Genomic DNA, 18849 nt, shown 5'->3' on the forward strand with positions numbered 1-18849 from the left:
AGAGCGCTTGAAATCCAGAATCTCGGGCTGCAAAGAAGTTTGCCCAAAATCGGTGTTGCCAAACGAAACTTTTAATATTTTACTTTTTGATCCGCAATTCTTAAGTAAAAAAAGTAACCGGGTCGGACAAACACATAGGTTTACATGTTTTCCTTCTTCTCTTTCTTTGAGGTGGGGCTTCAGCCCTGAAACCCCAGGGCACGAGCCGCCAGTGGATATGACCTTTCGTTTTTGTCAATTAACACGTATGTTATAATTCATTGGTGAAGCCTAGGCTCGTGGCACTCCAGAAAACACTCCGTGGGCCTCTTGGAGGTCGAGGGCCACGGTTGAGAACCACCAGTATAAAAAGACATTTTTAACTGCCGACAAAGGCCAATGTTTCGATTTTAAGGATTTCTTCAGTGCAACGAAAAATAATTTTTTTCAAATTCGCTGTTGAAATAATCTCAGTATTCTTGAAGCGTAGCAGGTTTTTCTTAATGCCCATGTTAGTTAAACTTTTAGTTTAAAGTTAAAACTTTAATTCTTTTTAAATTTTATGATGTTCCCTTGAACATTTGTAAAATACTTGATGAAGTTTTTTGGCCACTTATGTGCAAATTTTTCGCTTGAGCTTGTATCAACCAGCTGATTCAATGGTCAAACGTAACAATGATCCTTGTTTTTCCATGGCAATGTATCACGTGGTATAGCAAGTTTGATACCCGCTACAAACTTCGAAGTTGATTTTACTTTTATACCAGATTTTGGTTGAGGTTCAGTGGTTGACATTGAAGATTCCATTTACTTTCATATTATATGTTTTGTGTATAATACACCTGCTTTTGAAAGTAAGTAATTGCTTGTATCATTTCATTGTACTTTTTTGCTAGTAGATAGACCTAGCCTACTGTCTAGTAACGATTTAGGCCTACCTTAGGCAAACGTTAATAACATTTTTACAGAGAAAATAATGTAAAAGCAGTAGCCTACATATAATGAGGAATAATGCTCATAGTTCAAACGTATCATTAAAACTCTGCTTGTTTTTCTGATCTATGTGCTATTTTTTAGTCAAACATACCGTAGTTTTCTTGTTCCAGCGTTTACCGTAGGTCTTCGTGGCTACTATAGCTAGTGAGTGATAAAATTTGGTTCCCAACAAGATAGGCCTACAATTTTCCAAAAATGGATGAAATAAATATAGCCTAACTAAGCGATCAGGACAACAGACGAAAACAGGTTTACAAAGTCTTCAATTTTATTGTGAAGTAGCCTAAACTAAAGTAGCCTATTTGACAGGGAAATAAAACTGAATGAAATAACAAACCATAGGCTAATTAGATTTCAAAATACTTAGTCTTTTCCTTAATTTTGTGAAAAAGTATCGCTTTCTCCATAAATCGTCACTACCCAGCAAACATTGATTGCTGGGCCAGCGTCGGCTATATGCTGGGTATGTTGGCACAAGGCTGGCAATTTTGTCCAACATTTTGCCAACATTGCCAACATTACGCCAACAATTTCAATACTTCTTATTATGCGTTCAAAAAGGTCTTAAAGATTTTGTTTCAGGTTTATTTGTTTTAAACTGTAAAAATACTAACACAAACCTCTTTTCATGTGGTATTGCTTCAAAACACAGTTGTGTGATTGGCTGACATCGGTCAGAAGCATTGCCAGTGTTGTGCCAATTCATAACAATTTCGGTGTTTTCTTCAAATTTATGCAAATGTAATACCATCATTTTGCTACAATTTTACATTTTAATAATAGGCTATCAATGCTGTTATTATTTTCTGATACCGTACAAGTATACTATGAATACTTAAGACCAGCGTTGGTCAGAAGGGTAGCCAACAGTTTGCCAACAAAGTAGTTTCATTTTAGTTTGTTTATGCCAAACTGAGCAGAGGTCTAGAAAAAGGCTGGAGCAACAAAACGCGAACGCGATAACGTGCTTGATACCCAAACAGTTTAAACTTTCCATTAGCCCTACACGTTTCCACAAAATAAACAATTGCAATGTCGGCTATATGCTGGATGTGAGGGCACAAGATTGGCAATTATGTCCAACATTTTGCCAACAATACGCCATCAATTTCAATAACTTATTTCTTATCATGCGTTCAAAAAGGTCTCAAAGATTTTATTTCAGGTTTATTTGTTTTAATCTTTAAAATTACTAACACAAACTTCTTTTCATGTGGTATTGCTTCAAAACACAGTTGTGTGGTTGGCTAACATCGGTCAGAAGCATTGCCAGCGTTGTGCCAATTTATAACAATTTCGGTGTTTTCTTTAAAATTATGCAAATGTATACCATGATTTTGCTACAATTTTACATTTTAATAATAGGCTATCAATGCTGTTATTATTTTCTGATACCGTACAAGTATACTATGAATATTTAAGACCAGCGTTGGTCAGAAGTGTAGCCAACAGTTTGCCAAGTTTGTTTATGCCAAACGGAGCAGAGGTCTAGAAAAAGGTAGGAGCAACAGAAACGCGAACGTGATTCCGTGCTTGATACTGAAACAGTTTAAGTTTCCATTTGCCCTACACGTTTCCACAAAATAAACAATTGCAATGTCTGCTATATCCTGGATGTGAGGGCACAAGATTGGCAATTATGTCCAACATGTTGCCAACAATACGCCATCAATTTCAATAACTTATTTCTTATCATGCGTTCAAAAAGGTCTCAAAGATTTTATTTCAGGTTTATTTGTTTTAATCTTTAAAATTACTAACACAAACCTCTTTTCATGTGGTATTGCTTCAAAACACAGTTGTGTGGTTGGCTAACATCGGTCAGAAGCATTGCCAGCGTTGTGCCAATTCATAACAATTTCGGTGTTTTCTTTAAAATTATGCAAATGTATACCATGATTTTGCTACAATTTTACATTTTTATAATAGGCTATCAATGCTGTTATTATTTTTTGATACCGTACAAGTATACTATGAATAGTTAAGACCAGAGTTGGTCAGAAGTGTAGCCAACAGTTTGCCAAGTTTGTTTATGCCAAACGGAGCAGAGGTCTAGAAAAAGGTAGGAGCAACAAAACGCGAACGCGATAACGTGCTTGATACCGAACCAGTTTAAAGTTTCCATTCGCCCTACGCGTTTCTACAAAATAAACAATTGCAACGTTGGCTACTTTATTTCAGCTTCACTGGATTTATTCTTTGAAAATATTAATAGCCAACAATAAAATGACTCTTTAACTAAATGACTCATGTGGTTTAGTGGAAAAACACAGTTTCTTTCGCATACCGTATTCTTGTACCAACAACGCCATGATAAAAATCGTTTGTTCATATTCAATTGCTTCAGATAATTTAGTGCAATAAATGTCTTGTGATTCAGAGAACACTTCCAGAAAGTTTAGGCTTTGGCGCCTCCAATACCCAACTAGCATAATCCGTTCTGTTTACATTGATTCAACGTCTGCAGACGTTGGTAAGGTAACTAACAAGCGATAAACTTAAAAACGTGGTTGCTAATTCAAGTTGCCAGGTCTTCATTTTTTTCTTATGTTCCAGAGCCACTATATACATAGTCTGGAAAGTCATGTTTTGAGGTTGTTGTTTACAGCGCCACCTAGGAGAGCTATGGTTAAATCACAAAATCTGCTTGGAAGGTATGCAAATACAGGCATATTGTCTACTATCAACAGTGAAACTGTTGATGATATTGTGGTTGCAGACTTGTTTTAAACTATTGTAGAATGTTTAGGATGTTAGTTACAGTTATTATCCAGAAAAATTCGTTTGGTCTACTTTTCTGAGGCTTAGTTTAGCATGACTACAAGTAGTTAAAAGATGATGTGACTTCAAATTACTAAGGAATTGATTAGTTTATAGTTTGAAGTAGTGGTCTTTAAAGTTCATAAGTTTCAATGTATCAAGTGTATACAGCAGCTTACTAATGGAAGGGTTTAATTAGTAAATATTTGTGAAAGCTTTAAGTTGAAGTAGGCTTGAAATTAGTACCGTAATTGGCAGATGCTGCTTAGCCAGCATCATTTTCAAAAACATTGATTGATCAACTAATTCAGTTGACAGTTATTTAAAAAAAGTGTATAAAGATACAACAAAAGTTGATAGGTTTCAATCTGTGGCACTCAAAATAGCCACTCCCAAAAATAATTTGTAAACAAAGAGCATTAGCAAGACAATTTTGAGTAGGCTACTGTACCGGTAAGTATGCAGGTTCAGTAATTTAAAGCAACAATGTCACAAAGGTTACAAGTCCTGAGATTTAACTTAAAACTAGTTAGGCTGAGGGAAGATACAGCAGAATCAGATCGTCGTCGTTCGTATGAAGCAGAAAGTTTATGGTCAGCCGAATGGAAGGACTTGGAGCCAACTTTTCGTCAAGTCATCTAGTGTACGGAGGCCTGTTATTCCATTGGGAGGGGAATAGATGGGACACCCAAAGATAATGTGGTTAGCTGTTTGCTCCGTCGCACCGCACTGACAAGCAGCAGAGTCCCTTATGCCCCAGCGTGTCAAGCAAGCATTGAAGCGGCCAACTCCCGTTCTTATTCGGTTCAGTGTCACCCACTCCCTTCTCTGAAGCTCAGAACCAAGTGGGAGTGAAGAGGCAGGAGAGACATCGAATAGAACGAGGCGAGACTTTATTTTTGGCACAGTGCTCAATTCCTCGGACCAGGCATCTGACGTGCTGAAATCAGCGAGCTGGAGTTTTGCAGCATGCCTTACAAAAGGGCGCCGTGATGGTAGGCGTTGTATGATTGGGACATTGACAGTGGATACGCAATCGTGTAGTATGTGGTTCGGATCAGCACAGGCTTTATTTACCAACGAATCAGATAGGCTACCGTAACGTGTTCCGTATTTGAAGAACCTGGTTTGCGACATATATAGCATCTTAATTGATTACGTACAGACTGGAAATTTGATTGAATAGACCAGTTAAGGCAGTTATGCTGACAAAGGTTATGTTTTGTTTATTTCCTTTGTGTTGTAATTTCCTGTTATCTTAAGCATGCCGTTCTTTGAAGATCAATTAGTCTACTTTGAGACTACTAGCAGACACTAATGCATTAACCGGTTAACCACTACCTTTGTTAGCAATTATCTTTTGTTGTTATTAGCATTACAGTTCATAATCAAATGCTGTACTCTATGTAGGGTTGTGAATTATCTTAGTTATGATTATTTAGTTTGATAATGTCCCAAGTTAAGCGTAAATGGGGTGGAATAAACTGCTGTTTACCACAATGTAACAACACTACAAATATGGGATTTTGTTACTTGTACAAAGTTCCAAGTGATGAAAAGAAAAGGTTTTCTGTTTCAACAGCACAGTGGGAAAAACAGTTTCATCAGGTAAGATCAACACAATAAAATAGTATAATTTTATGCTGTATGTCATGATGGTTGACATTAGTAAAAATTAAGAGCTTATGCCTAGTGAATCACATAATGTGTCACACATATTATGTTTTTTTTTAAATTTAAGCAATAAGCATATGGTGCTCACTGCTACTTTACTCGTATATTGAGAAGATTCACTAATCTAGCATCCCTGTGTAGTGTGTTTGTTTGTTTGTTTATCTTTATCCTGCATTGCGGGAAAGCGGACTTGAGCGCTATGCATCGGTGTACGCTTTTCGACGTACACCTGACCCACGCTGCAGCCGACTGCAATGTCTGTTTCCGGTTGTCTACTCTACTTATGACTTAAATTTGGTACTACCCATTACTCGAAATCGATCACTAGGTAGAGGCAATTATCGTAAAGTTTCTTGCCCAGAGAAACAACAGTAAGTGCGGGTGGCTGAAGTCGAACATGCAAGCTCTCGACTGCGAGCCCAACGCGCTAACCACTCGGCCTCGGCCCCAACGCGCTAACACTAGTTAATTAGTAATGAACACGTGTGCTAATTGTAACATACATTGCTAAATGTTATTTATGATAGGTCATTGATTTTCAGATTTAGTTGGGGATGTCAATAGAGAGAATATGCTACTAAGTAAGGCTTCAGATGCTCTTCTCGTATCGTCCTTACCAGCAATAATTTGGGAAACGTCTGCTACTGGCGCAGATTATGTACCATACTTGCAAGAATAAAGCAGGATCCTCTTGAACATTACTTCGGTCGACAGCATCAAAGAGTTGCATGTGATACTGCGTCTACAGTTCGAATGTTTAGCAGTACCGCCAAAAGTTTAGATATTGTAAAGCACTCTGCAGTGAAGAGATCTAATGTTGAGAGTGAACATTAGACTAACCACTCTGGCATACTGCGCTTTACTCAAAACTGCATAAAACAGTGATTGAAATTGGCACTTTGAGAATCCGTACCTGCATTGAAGGAACTCCGTATCTACAATGCATACTGTATATTCTGGTACAGTAAACCTCACATATGGGTCAGATGCATCAATTTTGTACCCTGTAGTCTCCAGAACGCATTTTTGCAATTTTGGTATTTCTTAAGGTTTCAGTCTACTTTTTTAGGCTTTAAGTTACAGTTTAGATATGTGCCCCCCCTATGTAATGCTAATTTTCAATGGAAATTGTTAACTTCTTAGCAAAAATTTTGGATTTATCACAAAATTGCCCACTTTTTTTGGATTTTTCACGTTTTTACTTCTGTAATTCCCTTGTGATTTTTCACAGGCAAATACTGCAGTGCTAAACTGACTTTTATTTAACACTGTGCAGCTTTAGCTACATTTTAATGTTGAAATGACACTGGCTTTGCAATTTTTGCCTTGTATTTTTCTCAATTTTACGAATCTGCAATTTTGGCTCCACTATGTTGTAGTCTCCAGAACGACCCATGGTACTACTCTACCAATGCCTACTCTGTGCTCCTGTTTGGGTGTAAAATGATGCAAATTTATATATAAACAAACCTACAAAACAAGAAAACAGATTTACTAAAAAGTGTGATAACAGTTCACTCTTCTATGGAAGCTATTTAGCCTGGCTCCAAAATCGTGTAGTCTCCAGAACAAACTTTAACAAAAAATGTATGCTTCCCTGTTTAAAATGGCAAACATTCTTCCAGTATGTGATGGACTAGTATGCTCACTTAGCAGGATTTCATAGAGAGGACTCGGAATAAATAAAAGATTAGGAATTTCTTTCTTATTGAATTTGTCTGTAGTCTCCAGAACACTGTAGTCTCCAGAACTTTTTTTTTTTCTTTTTTTTTGTAAAACCAGTAAGCACTCCTTTGTAGAGTTATTTTTACATGTAATGTTACTATAAAAGTTGCTCATAAGAAATGATACCCGTTGAAGCATTCTGTAACCTATTTTTGATCTTAGAGAACATAGATACAGTTAAAGTTGTTAAATTTTAATTTAGCTGTGATTGTGAGGTGCTTTTTACGCATATTTGATTGGCAATGGCTCCATATGAAAAAAGTATTGCTATTACTATTGCTAGCATATGATTTATTACTACCTTGAGGTCAAACAATACATGACTTTGGCTGAAGTATCAGAATATTTAGGTACATTATCGCACAACAGCAGTAAACCTGCTAGAAACTGATAAAATAGGTATACTCACACTGATATTTAATTTTCAGTATAAAAACATGATATTTTTTGGGGGCAGTCTTTTGATTTAGTTGGTAGAGAAGTATCTCAAGACTTTTAAATCAAAATTTTATGGCACCAAGCATTCTGAATTTTTTCTCCGTTCTGGAGACTACAGGTACAAAATTGATGCATCTGACCCATATAACATACAGTATGGGTATATAAACGAGAATTTTAATCCGCATGGTTTCTTATACTTTTTAGTTCATTCGAATGAATGGGGATTATAAAAGTGGTTTACTGTACTTTCACTGCAACTACATCATTGCCGCATTGGCACCCTTCTGTGTACTTTTTACAGTATTTAAGTTACGGTATAATAGAAAGCCTATTTTATTCTTTATTAAAGTAATGTGCTGTGAAATCAGCTTGAAAAGCATGCTACGATGTTTATTGTACAAATCAAAAACGGATAACAAAATACAACAGGAATCCCCCTTCAATGTTTGCTTTTAGAATTGTTTATACTTTTCGGAGTGCTAGGCCTACGAAGTGCACTGTTCGGCTTATGCAATTGTTTAGCTGTTTTGTTTCTACCATGTAAGAAGTCTTGCAGTGGTAAGTAAAAATATGACTCCTCATACGCATACAGCACTTTTTTTTATAAGTTCAGTTTTTTTTTTTATTTCTGACCATCACAGCGAAAGCAATACATGTCAACATAGCAAGGGTCTAGAAAAGTTCTTCAAAAGCGCCATCGTAGAGGTTCCAGTTAATGAATTGCTGTATACCTTCCACAGTCCAAGTCCGGCAATAAGCTTTCTTTACATTTAGTTTACAATACTCATGATATGCATTAGGCAGATTAAGGTTGTTGATTTCATTGAGCAATATGTCAGTGTAATTCCCCACTTTTCGAAGAAAATTCCCCCTTCATAGGCGAATTTCCACCATCCAAATCTTCATTCAACTGTAAAATACAAATAAATTCAGTAGCCTAATGCACCATCTTCATCAAGTGCCATTAATATCTCCGAACTAAGGTGACCATGTGATGCCATTGTTCTTTAGCATACCAGTAATGTAAAATAAGTCACGTTCAATTGCTATATATAGTATGCAAAAAAATGGCATCCAAAGAAGAACGTTCATTACTGGTATCTCAAAATTATTGAATTAATGCACTTCTAAAGTAGCACCAGCATAATCGTGTATATTGCATAATATGCTTTTGAAAGCTAACTTTTTCAACCTGAAGGCCCTGAAGCAGTTAAGTATTTCATTGGTTAGATTTCCAAATTTCATATTGATAATATTATTATTACAATTTATTTGCATCACACCAATAAGTCCATATTAATTACCATACATGCAAAAAGACAAAAAAAAATACAAGAATAATCACAATATAATAACCCGGTTAACAGATAATGCTGTTGCGGAGAATTGTTAACCAGTAAGCTTTAGGTTTAGATAGTAATAACTATATTTGGTTGAATAGTATTTTGCATGTAAAGAAGTCAAGCTCAACATACCTTATCGAAAAATATAAGATGTTCTTCACTCATGTCTTGAAGAGCTTCCAAGCATTGTGACAACATTTTAATGACTTTTAAGAATTGTATAATTGTAAACCTTTTTGTACACTTATTGCTGCATTGTAAGAAATATATATATATATATATTATATACTGTATTTATGAACATTCTCTATTTGTATTAAGCATATAAATTGTTTTCAAAATCAGGAATGACAGGCCCACAAGTAACATGCTAAAATGTAACATATCTGAAATATTCAAATTGTCAAAATCAACAACTTGGCAGTTCATTTTAAATATGTGAATTAGTTAAGAAATTGGGATGCAACCTAATGCCAAGTTGTTGATTTTGACACGTTATGATAGCCTATAGGTATTTTGTAACATATGTCAAGCAGATCACAAGCAATTAGTAACGGTAGCCACTTCAACAAGAAAAACTTCAGCCATGCCACTGAAACCTCAAGCAGTCATAAGCTAGCCTATGTTTTCTGTGATGTGAAAAAGGGCGAAAAGAAGATGATACAAAGCAAAGTAGTGGTTAACCGGTTACTGCATTAAACCAGTGTTTGCTAGCAGTCTCAAAGTAGACTGATGACCTACAAAAAAATGGCATGCTAATAAAAAATTACAACACAAAGGAAATAAACAAAACATAACCTTTGTCAGCATAACTGCCTTAACTGGTCCATTCAATCAAATTTCCAGTCTGTAGCCTACATAACCAATTATGCTATGTCGCAAACCAGGTTCCCCAAATATGGAACAAGTTACGGTAGGTACCGTATCTGATTCTGCTGTATCTTCCTTCAGCCTAACTAGTTTTAAGTTAAATCTCAGGACTTTTAATATTTATGACATTGTTGCTTTAAATTACTGAACCTACATACTTACCGGTACTCAAATTTGTCTTGCTAATGCTCTTTGTTTATACATTATTTTTGGGAGCGGTTATTTTGAGTATCACAGATTGAAACCTATCACCGTTTTGTTGTATCACATAATAAAACAACTTTATAGACCTTTTTAAAATAACTGTCAACTGAATTAATCGATCAAACAATGTTTTTGGAAATGATGCTGGCTAAGTAGCATCTGCCAATTACGGTACTAATTTCAAGCCTACTTCAGCTTAAAGCTTTCACAAATATTTAGTAATTAATCCCTTCAATTAGTAAGCTGATGTATATACTTGGTACATTGAAACTTATGAACTTTAAAGACCACTACTTCAAACTATAAACTAATCAATTCCTTAGTAATTTGAAAACTCACATCATCTTTTAACTACTTGTAGTCATGCTAAACTAAGCCTCAGAAAAGTAGACCAAACGAATTTTTCTGGATAATAACTGTAACTAACATCCTAAACATTCTACAATAGTTTAAAACAAGTCTGCAACCACAATATCATGCACAGTTTCGCCGTTGATAGTAGACAATATGCCTGTATTTGCATACCTTCCAAGCAGATTCTGTGATTTAACCATAGCTCTCCTAGGTGGCGCTGTAAACAACAACCTCAGGCAGATTTGCCATTGACTTTCCAGACTATGTATATAGTGACTCTGTATGTTCAACAAAAGCTTTTTTAATTTTCAAGTTTAACTATACTAAAATGTTTTGTAATATTTTGGAAAACATTTTTTCAGGACTAACCTCAAAATTTGCGTGCAGTTCAAGAAAATTTAAAACAACTTGTAAGCTTAATCGAATTCACTTGTTGATGTTTAGTAGCGCTCGACACAGCAGCATGATTGTGGTGATCATGTAATCATTGAGTTGCGGCTGCACTGCCGCCGCGCTGCTGACCTGTCTGCAGACGCTGAATCAATGTAAAAAAAAATCGATTGATGCAGTATCACTTGTTGATTTTGTTCTGAGAGCAGTCTCGCTCACTGTCTGATTTTGACCACGTGGGTGAGATTCTCGTGTCGCCAACAAAGGGACGTCTTTACTTTAAATGTAGCAAAGCTTGCACAATAGGCCAGCTTCAGGAGCAGTCATGTTGCGTCGAAATCTCTCCTCAATTTCTTGAAGCGAGATTTCACAAAACGATTGCTACTTTTACTTTCAACGATCCGGCAAATCGTTTTTTCTACTCCCGCGGTGCATAGAACAACACTGCAGGCACAATAATTGTTGTGAAAACTCCATTATGACGTCACTACTTAAACTTTGACTGGGCAATATGACGCGTTGAAGTGAAAGAGGCAACAAAGCTTTAGAATGCGGCGATGTGTTATATCAACGTGAGGAGATGCAATTTAGCAGAAGAACTTGGTTTGTTTTGATGAAGGAAGACAGAGGCCATGACTTAATCCTTTGCTAAAGGGATTATGACGTCACTCGATTCACTTCGACTGTTCAAGCATGGCGGTTGTGCTCAATACACAATTACGTGGAGAGCCGAAAGCACAATGCTTATGTGAACAGCGCTAAGAGGAATTTTTGCTTTTTGCATCGAAAATATAAAAAATCGAATTCAATTGAGATAGGCCTATTACGGCCGAAAGAAGTTTTAGAAATGATCAAAATGAAACTATAAGAATGACTTACGACAATGTTTATGAAAACCTGGTAAGTGAATGTCTTTTATTCATTGAACCTGAAATAATTGTGTAAAGTCGTTTTTGTCACTAGGCTACGTTTACACAATTTAAAGAAAGTTATAAAACTCAATTTAGAGAAAGTTATAAAACTCAATGACCAATGGAAAACTTTCATATGAAATATTCTCGTGACAAATTTAGTGCCAGTGCTTCTAGATGAGTGCTAAGAAGATATCAGCAAAGTAGCAGAGCTTGTGATGTCCCACAACATGTGTAGGGTTCTGCTCAATCTTTGATTTTGCTGCTCCGGCAGTGTTTGCCTGACTGCTTGAATGTGTTTGTATTTTTATGTCGTGTGGATAGGTCTGTGATGGTTGTAGAGTATTTGCAAATGTAGCTTCCATTGCCGTCAACTGAATAATAATAATAATAACATGTTTTATTTTGCGCCCATTGCGACGACATAGCCTACAGTAGCCTACACTGCGACCTACATACGCAACAAAACAGACGACTGGAATCCCAAAATAAACTTTAAACGTTGGCTGTCATTTGTAACAGTCGAAAATGTCTGTAACAAGTGCTGAAGCTTTTTAATATGATGGATGAAACCCCTGTCATTACATTCGATTTACATTTTGCAGGTAGCAAATTTAAGACAAGCTGTTGGCAAAAATGCAAGCGATTGTATCAGTGGCCTTATTACCAACTATTATTATCGAACACAACACAGTTCAAAGCATGTCGAGAAAAAAGAAAGGAAAAAAAAAACGTCGTGAAGTCTAAGCACTCGTTTGATTGTTTAAAAAAGAATCTGAAAAAGATTGTTCTTGGTGAGTACGGATAAATGTTTTTACTACGACTAAATGATTATGTCATAACTATGCCATTTTGTTCTTTTGATTAATGTATGATGTAATTGTGAAGAGTATTGAGTAATGTATGAAAATGTTTTAGTGGTGTATTCGCAGTGATGTGAACAACGAACATGGTGGTTAGTAGGCTATGTCGGCATTATATGCTGATTTAACACTTCTTTTTTTACTTTCATGATTAGACATGGTGATGGCGCACGACAAAGCTGCTGCCGTGCAGCAAATTGATGAAGAGTTTCAGAGTGATTTCGAAATTGGAAGGACAGGCAAGGTGGCTGAAAACGGCAAAAACTAACTTTTGGTGAGCTTGTTATATGTTTGAAAGACAACAGCGCATGTGTTGCTTTAGTTGTTGAATAACTACTGTACACGCAATTAGAATGTATTGGAACTTGATTATTGCTCTGCGTGGCGCAGAATCGAATGATAAGTTTTTTGTCACGCACGTTGGAGAGAGGGATATTACATTGATATTACAGATTGTCAATTAACTTCGTAGTATCCTGAACGACAACTGATCAAAATCCTACACAGTGGCGTAGCCAGAAAAATGTTTTGGGGGGGGCCAAATATTTGATGAATTGAAGAGAACAACAAAGTGTTTGATTTAAAGCCATCGCCACTTGATGTGCAGTGGCGTATCCTGGTGGGTTGAAGCAATAAAACTGGTAGCGGGGTTAGAGCGTGCCGAAGGCACGCGTATTCTAAGGGGGTCCGGGGGCATGCTCCCCCGGAAAATTTTTGAAAAATTACACTCAAATAATGGATTATAGCGCTTTCTGAAAACACTTTTAGGGTAATATTTGTATGAAATTTATTAGCAGATAAACAGCTATTAACTTATTAAAGATAGCTCTTACACACGAACTGGCAAAAACTGCGGCTAAATTAGAGAACACCAAAAACACAGCTAAACAAAAACTCAATAACTACACAAAAGCCCAACAGAGTAAGCCATTCTGAAATTGCTTCCACAAATTAGTTCAAAGAAATGTAAATCGCGTAAATTTTGGGCGATTTACGATTTGGAAAATTTATTGGTGTCTTTCTGTGTGTCTAAAACAAGTCCTTGGGGGTGTTAATAGCCAGATCTCTTGGAAAACGATATAAATTTCTACAAACTTTATTGCATTTTCAACAAAGGGCTCAACTTCGGAATCCAAAGTTTGAAAATTTGGGGGGCATTGCCCCTTTTGCCCCCCTGGTTACGCCTATGATTCCTACACTGTTGCCAAACAGCCCTCTTGATTTAAATATTTTTGTTTCATTCGCAGGAATTCACAATGATAAAGATACACAAGAAAAAGCTGCTGATGTGCAATGAATCTCCATCTGTCAATACGATTTGATGTGGCTTGTTTCTAATAAATGTGAAAATATACGAAGCTCGGCTGTTACTTTGCTTTGTCACAAAGGGAGAAGTGTTGCTTATAAATCCGTGTTGCTGCTGTTCTTTCGCCCAAGGATTAGCTAGGTTCAACAATAAACTTTTGGTGATGAGCGAGGTTTAAGTACAGAGACGTTTGGCAAATGTAGATGCCAATGCTGTTCAGATGTTTTATGCACCAGCTTGCTTTGCATGGCCAACCTTGGTCAAAGCGCGGGCATCACAATAGTCAATAGATCAGATGAAGCAGCATCATGGTGCATAAAAGTCAACCAGAATTTAGGCGCCAGATGAAGCAAAATGGTGCACAAGCCATCTTGCCAACGTTGGCCAGATACAAATGCCAACGTTGGCAAGATGAAGCAAAATGGTGCATAAAACATTTTGCCAACGTTGGCAAGATACAGAAGCCAACGTTGGCTAGATGCAGAAGTCGACGTTGGCTAGATGCAGACGCCAACGGTGGCAAGATGCATACGCCAACGCTGGCCAGATGCATCCAAATGGTGCATAAAACATTTTGCCAACGTTGGTAAGATGCAGAAGCCAATGTTGGCTAGATGCAGAAGCCAACGTTGGCAAGATGCAGAAGCCAGCGTTGGCAAGATGCAGACGCCAACGCTGGCCAGATGCATCCAAATGGTGCATAAAACATTTTGCCACCGTTGGCAAGATGCAGAAGCCAATGTTGGCAAGATGCAGATGCCAGCGTTGGCAAGATGCATAATCCAATGTTGGCAAGATGCAGAAGCCAACGATGGCAAGATGCAGACGCCAACGCTGGCCAGATGCATCCAAATGGTGCATAAAACATCTTGCCAATGTTGGCTTCTGCATCTTGCCAATGTTGCGGCCAACTTCTTGCCAATGTTGCCCCAACAATCAATGTTTACTGGGTAACCTACACATTTTCTTCTGTCTCACACTCACAGCAGGGATTTAAAACGCGTCTCACACTTCGTCCCATTACCTACCTATTATTGGCTTTCCAATTATGCAAACCTGGTTCGACTCCCGGCTTCAGCTGGTTGTTGAAAAAACACCGCGCAAATCTACCCAGGGCGTAATAAAGTAGGTGGGCGTAGTTGCTGAACTAAAGGCGGCCAAGAAAAAGGAACTGGCCACCCTACTCTCCTTAGTGCTGAAGGCTTACTATACCGGTAATGAGAACCTTATCTTTTCATTCTCGAAAGCTCAGTATCTGAGTATGGGACCTTTACTAATTACTACTCTATCGCAGTTACAACGCTTCACGATTATTCGATGCATGTGCGCGCTTGTCTTAATCTTTGCTCAATATTTTGCACTGATCTGAAGAAGATATTTAGTGGCATTAGTGCGGTAAAATTTTCAATGTAATTTTTTTTAAAGTATAATGAAATTCCTCCCCTGAACTCATGAAATTCCCGCCTAGGGAGGTATTCCTCTCCGGTTTGGAACCACTGGTCTATATTGTTGTTTTTTCGCACCAAAATAAAATTTCTGACTTCTAATCGCACTTAATTATTATAGATACATAGTCAACCGCAGTAAAAAATACTTCTGATTTGATTGCTGCATTGGTACCAGTAGCCTACATAAAAACTTCAAAAAAAAAACAAAAAAACAGCGGTTATTTGCTTACTTTCACAATGAGATAGCAGGAAACTCTTGAAATAATGTGCCAGTGTCGAAGCCAGATAAGAGCATTATTTGTGATGTTTTTTAGATCATTGTCGTTATAGGAATGACTAGAAGAGTAATTAAAAGACATTACCAGTGGATTTATGTCAAGAAAATTAATAGGTCTATAGCCTATACTATTTCATATCAATAAACTCATGCGATTAGCCAAATTTTGTTCACAGAATAATGGCCATGGAGTTTTCTTCGACCCAACTTCACAATTGTCTTAGAGACTATACCGCGTTTCGGGATTACTTCAACAAGTTTTGCTGTCTTCCGGTTTTCGGTCAAAGGGTTACTTTTATGTCCCGGCGTCTTAAATTTGTCTTTGATCCTCCGCCCTTGAGAAATATCCAAAGCTACTATAAAGTACCCAACAGCTTTGTACGGGATTGGTTAATGATGGAAAGACTGCCCCTGTTTTCAAAGTAAACTTTCATAGTTCAAATTTAATATGCTTTGGTAGTTTTCTTGTTAGCAAATACATTTGTGTTGGACTTTACCACTGAACATTGATTGTGGAAATCTTTATCCTCGGACAGATAAATATTTTTAGAAGCATAACCATAGCAGTTTCGTAAACTTGTAAAGGGTTTAAACCACTGATGCAGGTACAAGTCACTGAGTTTGATAGAGTGAGGTTTCCCTTTACTGTTGAAGTGCTTTTTTCGGTAACTTGTTCTATCCACGAGGTGCCGCTGAATCGAGAGCTGTCCTTGAAATGCAAGAGTTGAATCAGCGCTGTTTGATCTTGCTGCTTCTTTTACAAAATTGAGCACTTATTCAACTGAGCTGTATCGGTGCAGTTTAGATTTCAAAATGATTGCTGAAACAACCGCCTCTGTAGCCTAGACCAGGGCTTTCCAAACTTGGGGTCGCGTAACGAACTTCAGGGGTCGCAGAAAGTATAGCCTACTAATTGCAGAAGGTACTGCATAGTAACACTACTGTGCGAGATGCTGTGACAGTTATTGACTTTATTAAGAGTTGCGCACTCAATAAGCTGCCCGTATTTTTTGAATTTATGAGGTGAAATGGAATCGGAGTTAAAAACTCTTTTACTGCATCGTGAAGTGAGATGGCTTTCAAAAGTCAGAGCTTTAAAATGGTTAGCCAATTAAAGTTAAAAACCGAAATCGTGATTTTTCCAACAGAATAAAATTCAGTCTTGGTCCACCATTTTCGCAATAACATCTAGCTTTTGGAGTTATGCCAAAAATCAGATTTGCTTGAAAAACTGAACGAATCAGAAACATCAATAGAAAACAAAGGAGAAAATATGAATATTTTGCATTAAAATCTAAAATTGGTGCGTTCATCAAACAATTAAACATTTGGAAACAAAAATTTCAAAATGATTTATTTGAAATGCTCTCACTTCGGCTACCGTTCCAGCCTAAACAACATTGAAACCTTTAGACATGGATTAAGGAACACTGAGCTACGGCTGGACTTGCTTTGTGGCAAAGTGGAAAGCAGTCACATCATGGCGTGAGTCACACCCATCACACTGAATAAATGTGTTTGCTTTTTTGTTTTGTTTCCAGTAGGCTGCCCAATGTCCATAGGCTTCGTTGTTATGGTCAGAAATTAATAAAAACAAACTGAACTGAGAACGGTAAATTGTTTTTGGTTTTCGTTAGATTTAAGCTTTTCAATAAATATCACTAAAGTATATTTTGCGCTGTTTGTCATTTTAATCGTAAGAGGTCGCGAAATATTTTAGGAGATTAAAAGGGGTCGCGAGCAAAAAAGTTTGGGAAGCCCTGGCCTAGACTACTTTTTATATAATTAGGTCTTGTCAAAATGAGAAGAAATGCTCACCTATTATGTCTCGAGAACATTTGTAAATAGTGTTATCCTTATCTATCGGGCAATTGACCGTTGTGGTGATGTTACGATCTTCCGGTAATTCTAAGGTTCAGCCTGAATAATTGGTCAATCATTCTGGATTACCAACACAGCGAAATGCTTTAGAATTATTTCAAAATATCATTTTTTTAACAAACTTATACTCTACTTCTGCTAGCTTCATTTTCATTCCAAAATACTTCCCTTGTTGCAAACATTATAGGTTATAAGGCATTGTTTTATCACATAGATCCAGAGTAGCCAGCGAATTCCATCTCATTCAAGCTCTTCAGCAGATCAAGTATAACAAGGAAGTTGTGGCAAGAAAAGTAATTAATTACATGCCATATACAACAGTCAATAAAGGTATTTACTGATGTTGTGAAGGGTCTTTTATTTCAACTACTCAGAGGTTAACCGCATTAAAATACAATGCTATGCACTATAGGTTACAAATTGCGTGCGTGTGTGATGCACTGGGAAAAAAGCTTTACCCTGTGAAGTTGGAGTCGAAAGAATTTTAGCATGTCCGGAGTCGTTAAAAAAAGGCCGACTCCAGCTTGATCAAACGATGAACGATTTTTGTTTGTAATCTTTTTTCTAAATATTAATTGTTTCTTGTTCTCTGCATTGCGCTAAGTTTACCAGAAAATAAAAGTGTTTGTCAGTTTTTGTGAAACTAGCCGTTTCAATATCAAGTGAAGATTTATTTTAAAAAATTAAAAAAGACAAAAATAAAAAAAGCTGGCAACCCTGAAGCCGTACTCGGCCAGTTATAAATAGAGGAGTGGTAGTCATATTTTTTGCCCGACTTTACAACCTTGACTTTATCAGTTTAAACCAGCAATAGGCTTACAATATAACTAGATTAACTTCTCTTTATTTTTGTAGTGTTTTGCATTTTGGATGATTTGAAGGCGCGTCATTTTGTGAAAGTTCGTCACATGCGTCGGTTCATGGATCTAGTAAGAACCTCCTCTGCGGATGCGAACATCATCAGGTACCAAATCCAGCTCGTTTCGAAGCATTAACGTGGGATCGATATAATTGAGTCCTCTGTCCAAATTGTCCACGTGCTTTCGTGCTTTTTTGGTTTTTATTTCTTATCAATATTTTCTATTGCAAAAGGTGAGTCTTTGTTGTCTTCTTCTTTGCCTATAAACTTATCCTTGGGAGTCTCTGTGGTACCCCCTGACTTTTGCTCCTCTAGGTTCTGAGCTAATTTGTTGCTGATGCCAACAATCGCCTTATTGTTATCAACACAGTGTTGCCATCTACTTTTCGAGCTTTCCACGTCGACTGCATCCACATACTTCTAAATTGTATGTTTTTATGATTAGGTAGTTCTCTTCCTTTGTCAAAACACAACCAGAATTATTGTAGGCATCCACTGTCCATAATACTCTGATGCAGTAGCCTACCTGCTGCTTCAAGAGATCCTGAAATGTATTCAATTTTGATCT

At 37.0% G+C, this 18849-nt stretch overlaps 1 protein-coding gene and 2 long non-coding RNA genes across 4 annotated transcripts in view; 2 read left to right on the plus strand and 1 right to left on the minus strand.

The window, feature by feature from the left end:
* Positions 1-719: 719 nt before the first annotated feature.
* Positions 720-18849, plus strand: part of LOC145771563 (uncharacterized) — a 106806-nt gene continuing 88676 nt past the window's right edge. Inside the window, exons 1-4 of the mRNA XM_082583267.1 lie at positions 720-833; positions 15718-15963; positions 17637-17752; positions 18278-18386. Of these exons, the coding sequence (XP_082439393.1) occupies positions 15722-15963; positions 17637-17752; positions 18278-18386 (467 nt within the window). The 5' untranslated portion in view covers positions 720-833; positions 15718-15721. The remainder of the gene's footprint in view (positions 834-15717; positions 15964-17636; positions 17753-18277; positions 18387-18849) is intronic.
* LOC145772735 (uncharacterized) lies at positions 8115-9170 on the minus strand. Its single transcript, XR_014289316.1, has 2 exons — positions 9051-9170; positions 8115-8485 (listed from the first exon to the last, which is right to left on the minus strand). It is a non-coding gene; the product is annotated as an uncharacterized LOC145772735 (long non-coding RNA).
* On the plus strand, positions 11556-14081 carry LOC145772706 (uncharacterized). 2 transcript variants are annotated; one of them, XR_014289312.1, is made up of 4 exons: positions 11556-11636; positions 12253-12441; positions 12666-12784; positions 13758-14081. It is a non-coding gene; the product is annotated as an uncharacterized LOC145772706 (long non-coding RNA). The 2 variants fall into 2 exon arrangements; XR_014289311.1 differs by having other exon boundaries at positions 11599-12441.

The sequence above is a fragment of the Aplidium turbinatum genome, chromosome 6 (assembly GCF_918807975.1).
Source record: "Aplidium turbinatum chromosome 6, kaAplTurb1.1, whole genome shotgun sequence".
NCBI classification, from domain to species: domain Eukaryota; kingdom Metazoa; phylum Chordata; class Ascidiacea; order Aplousobranchia; family Polyclinidae; genus Aplidium; species Aplidium turbinatum.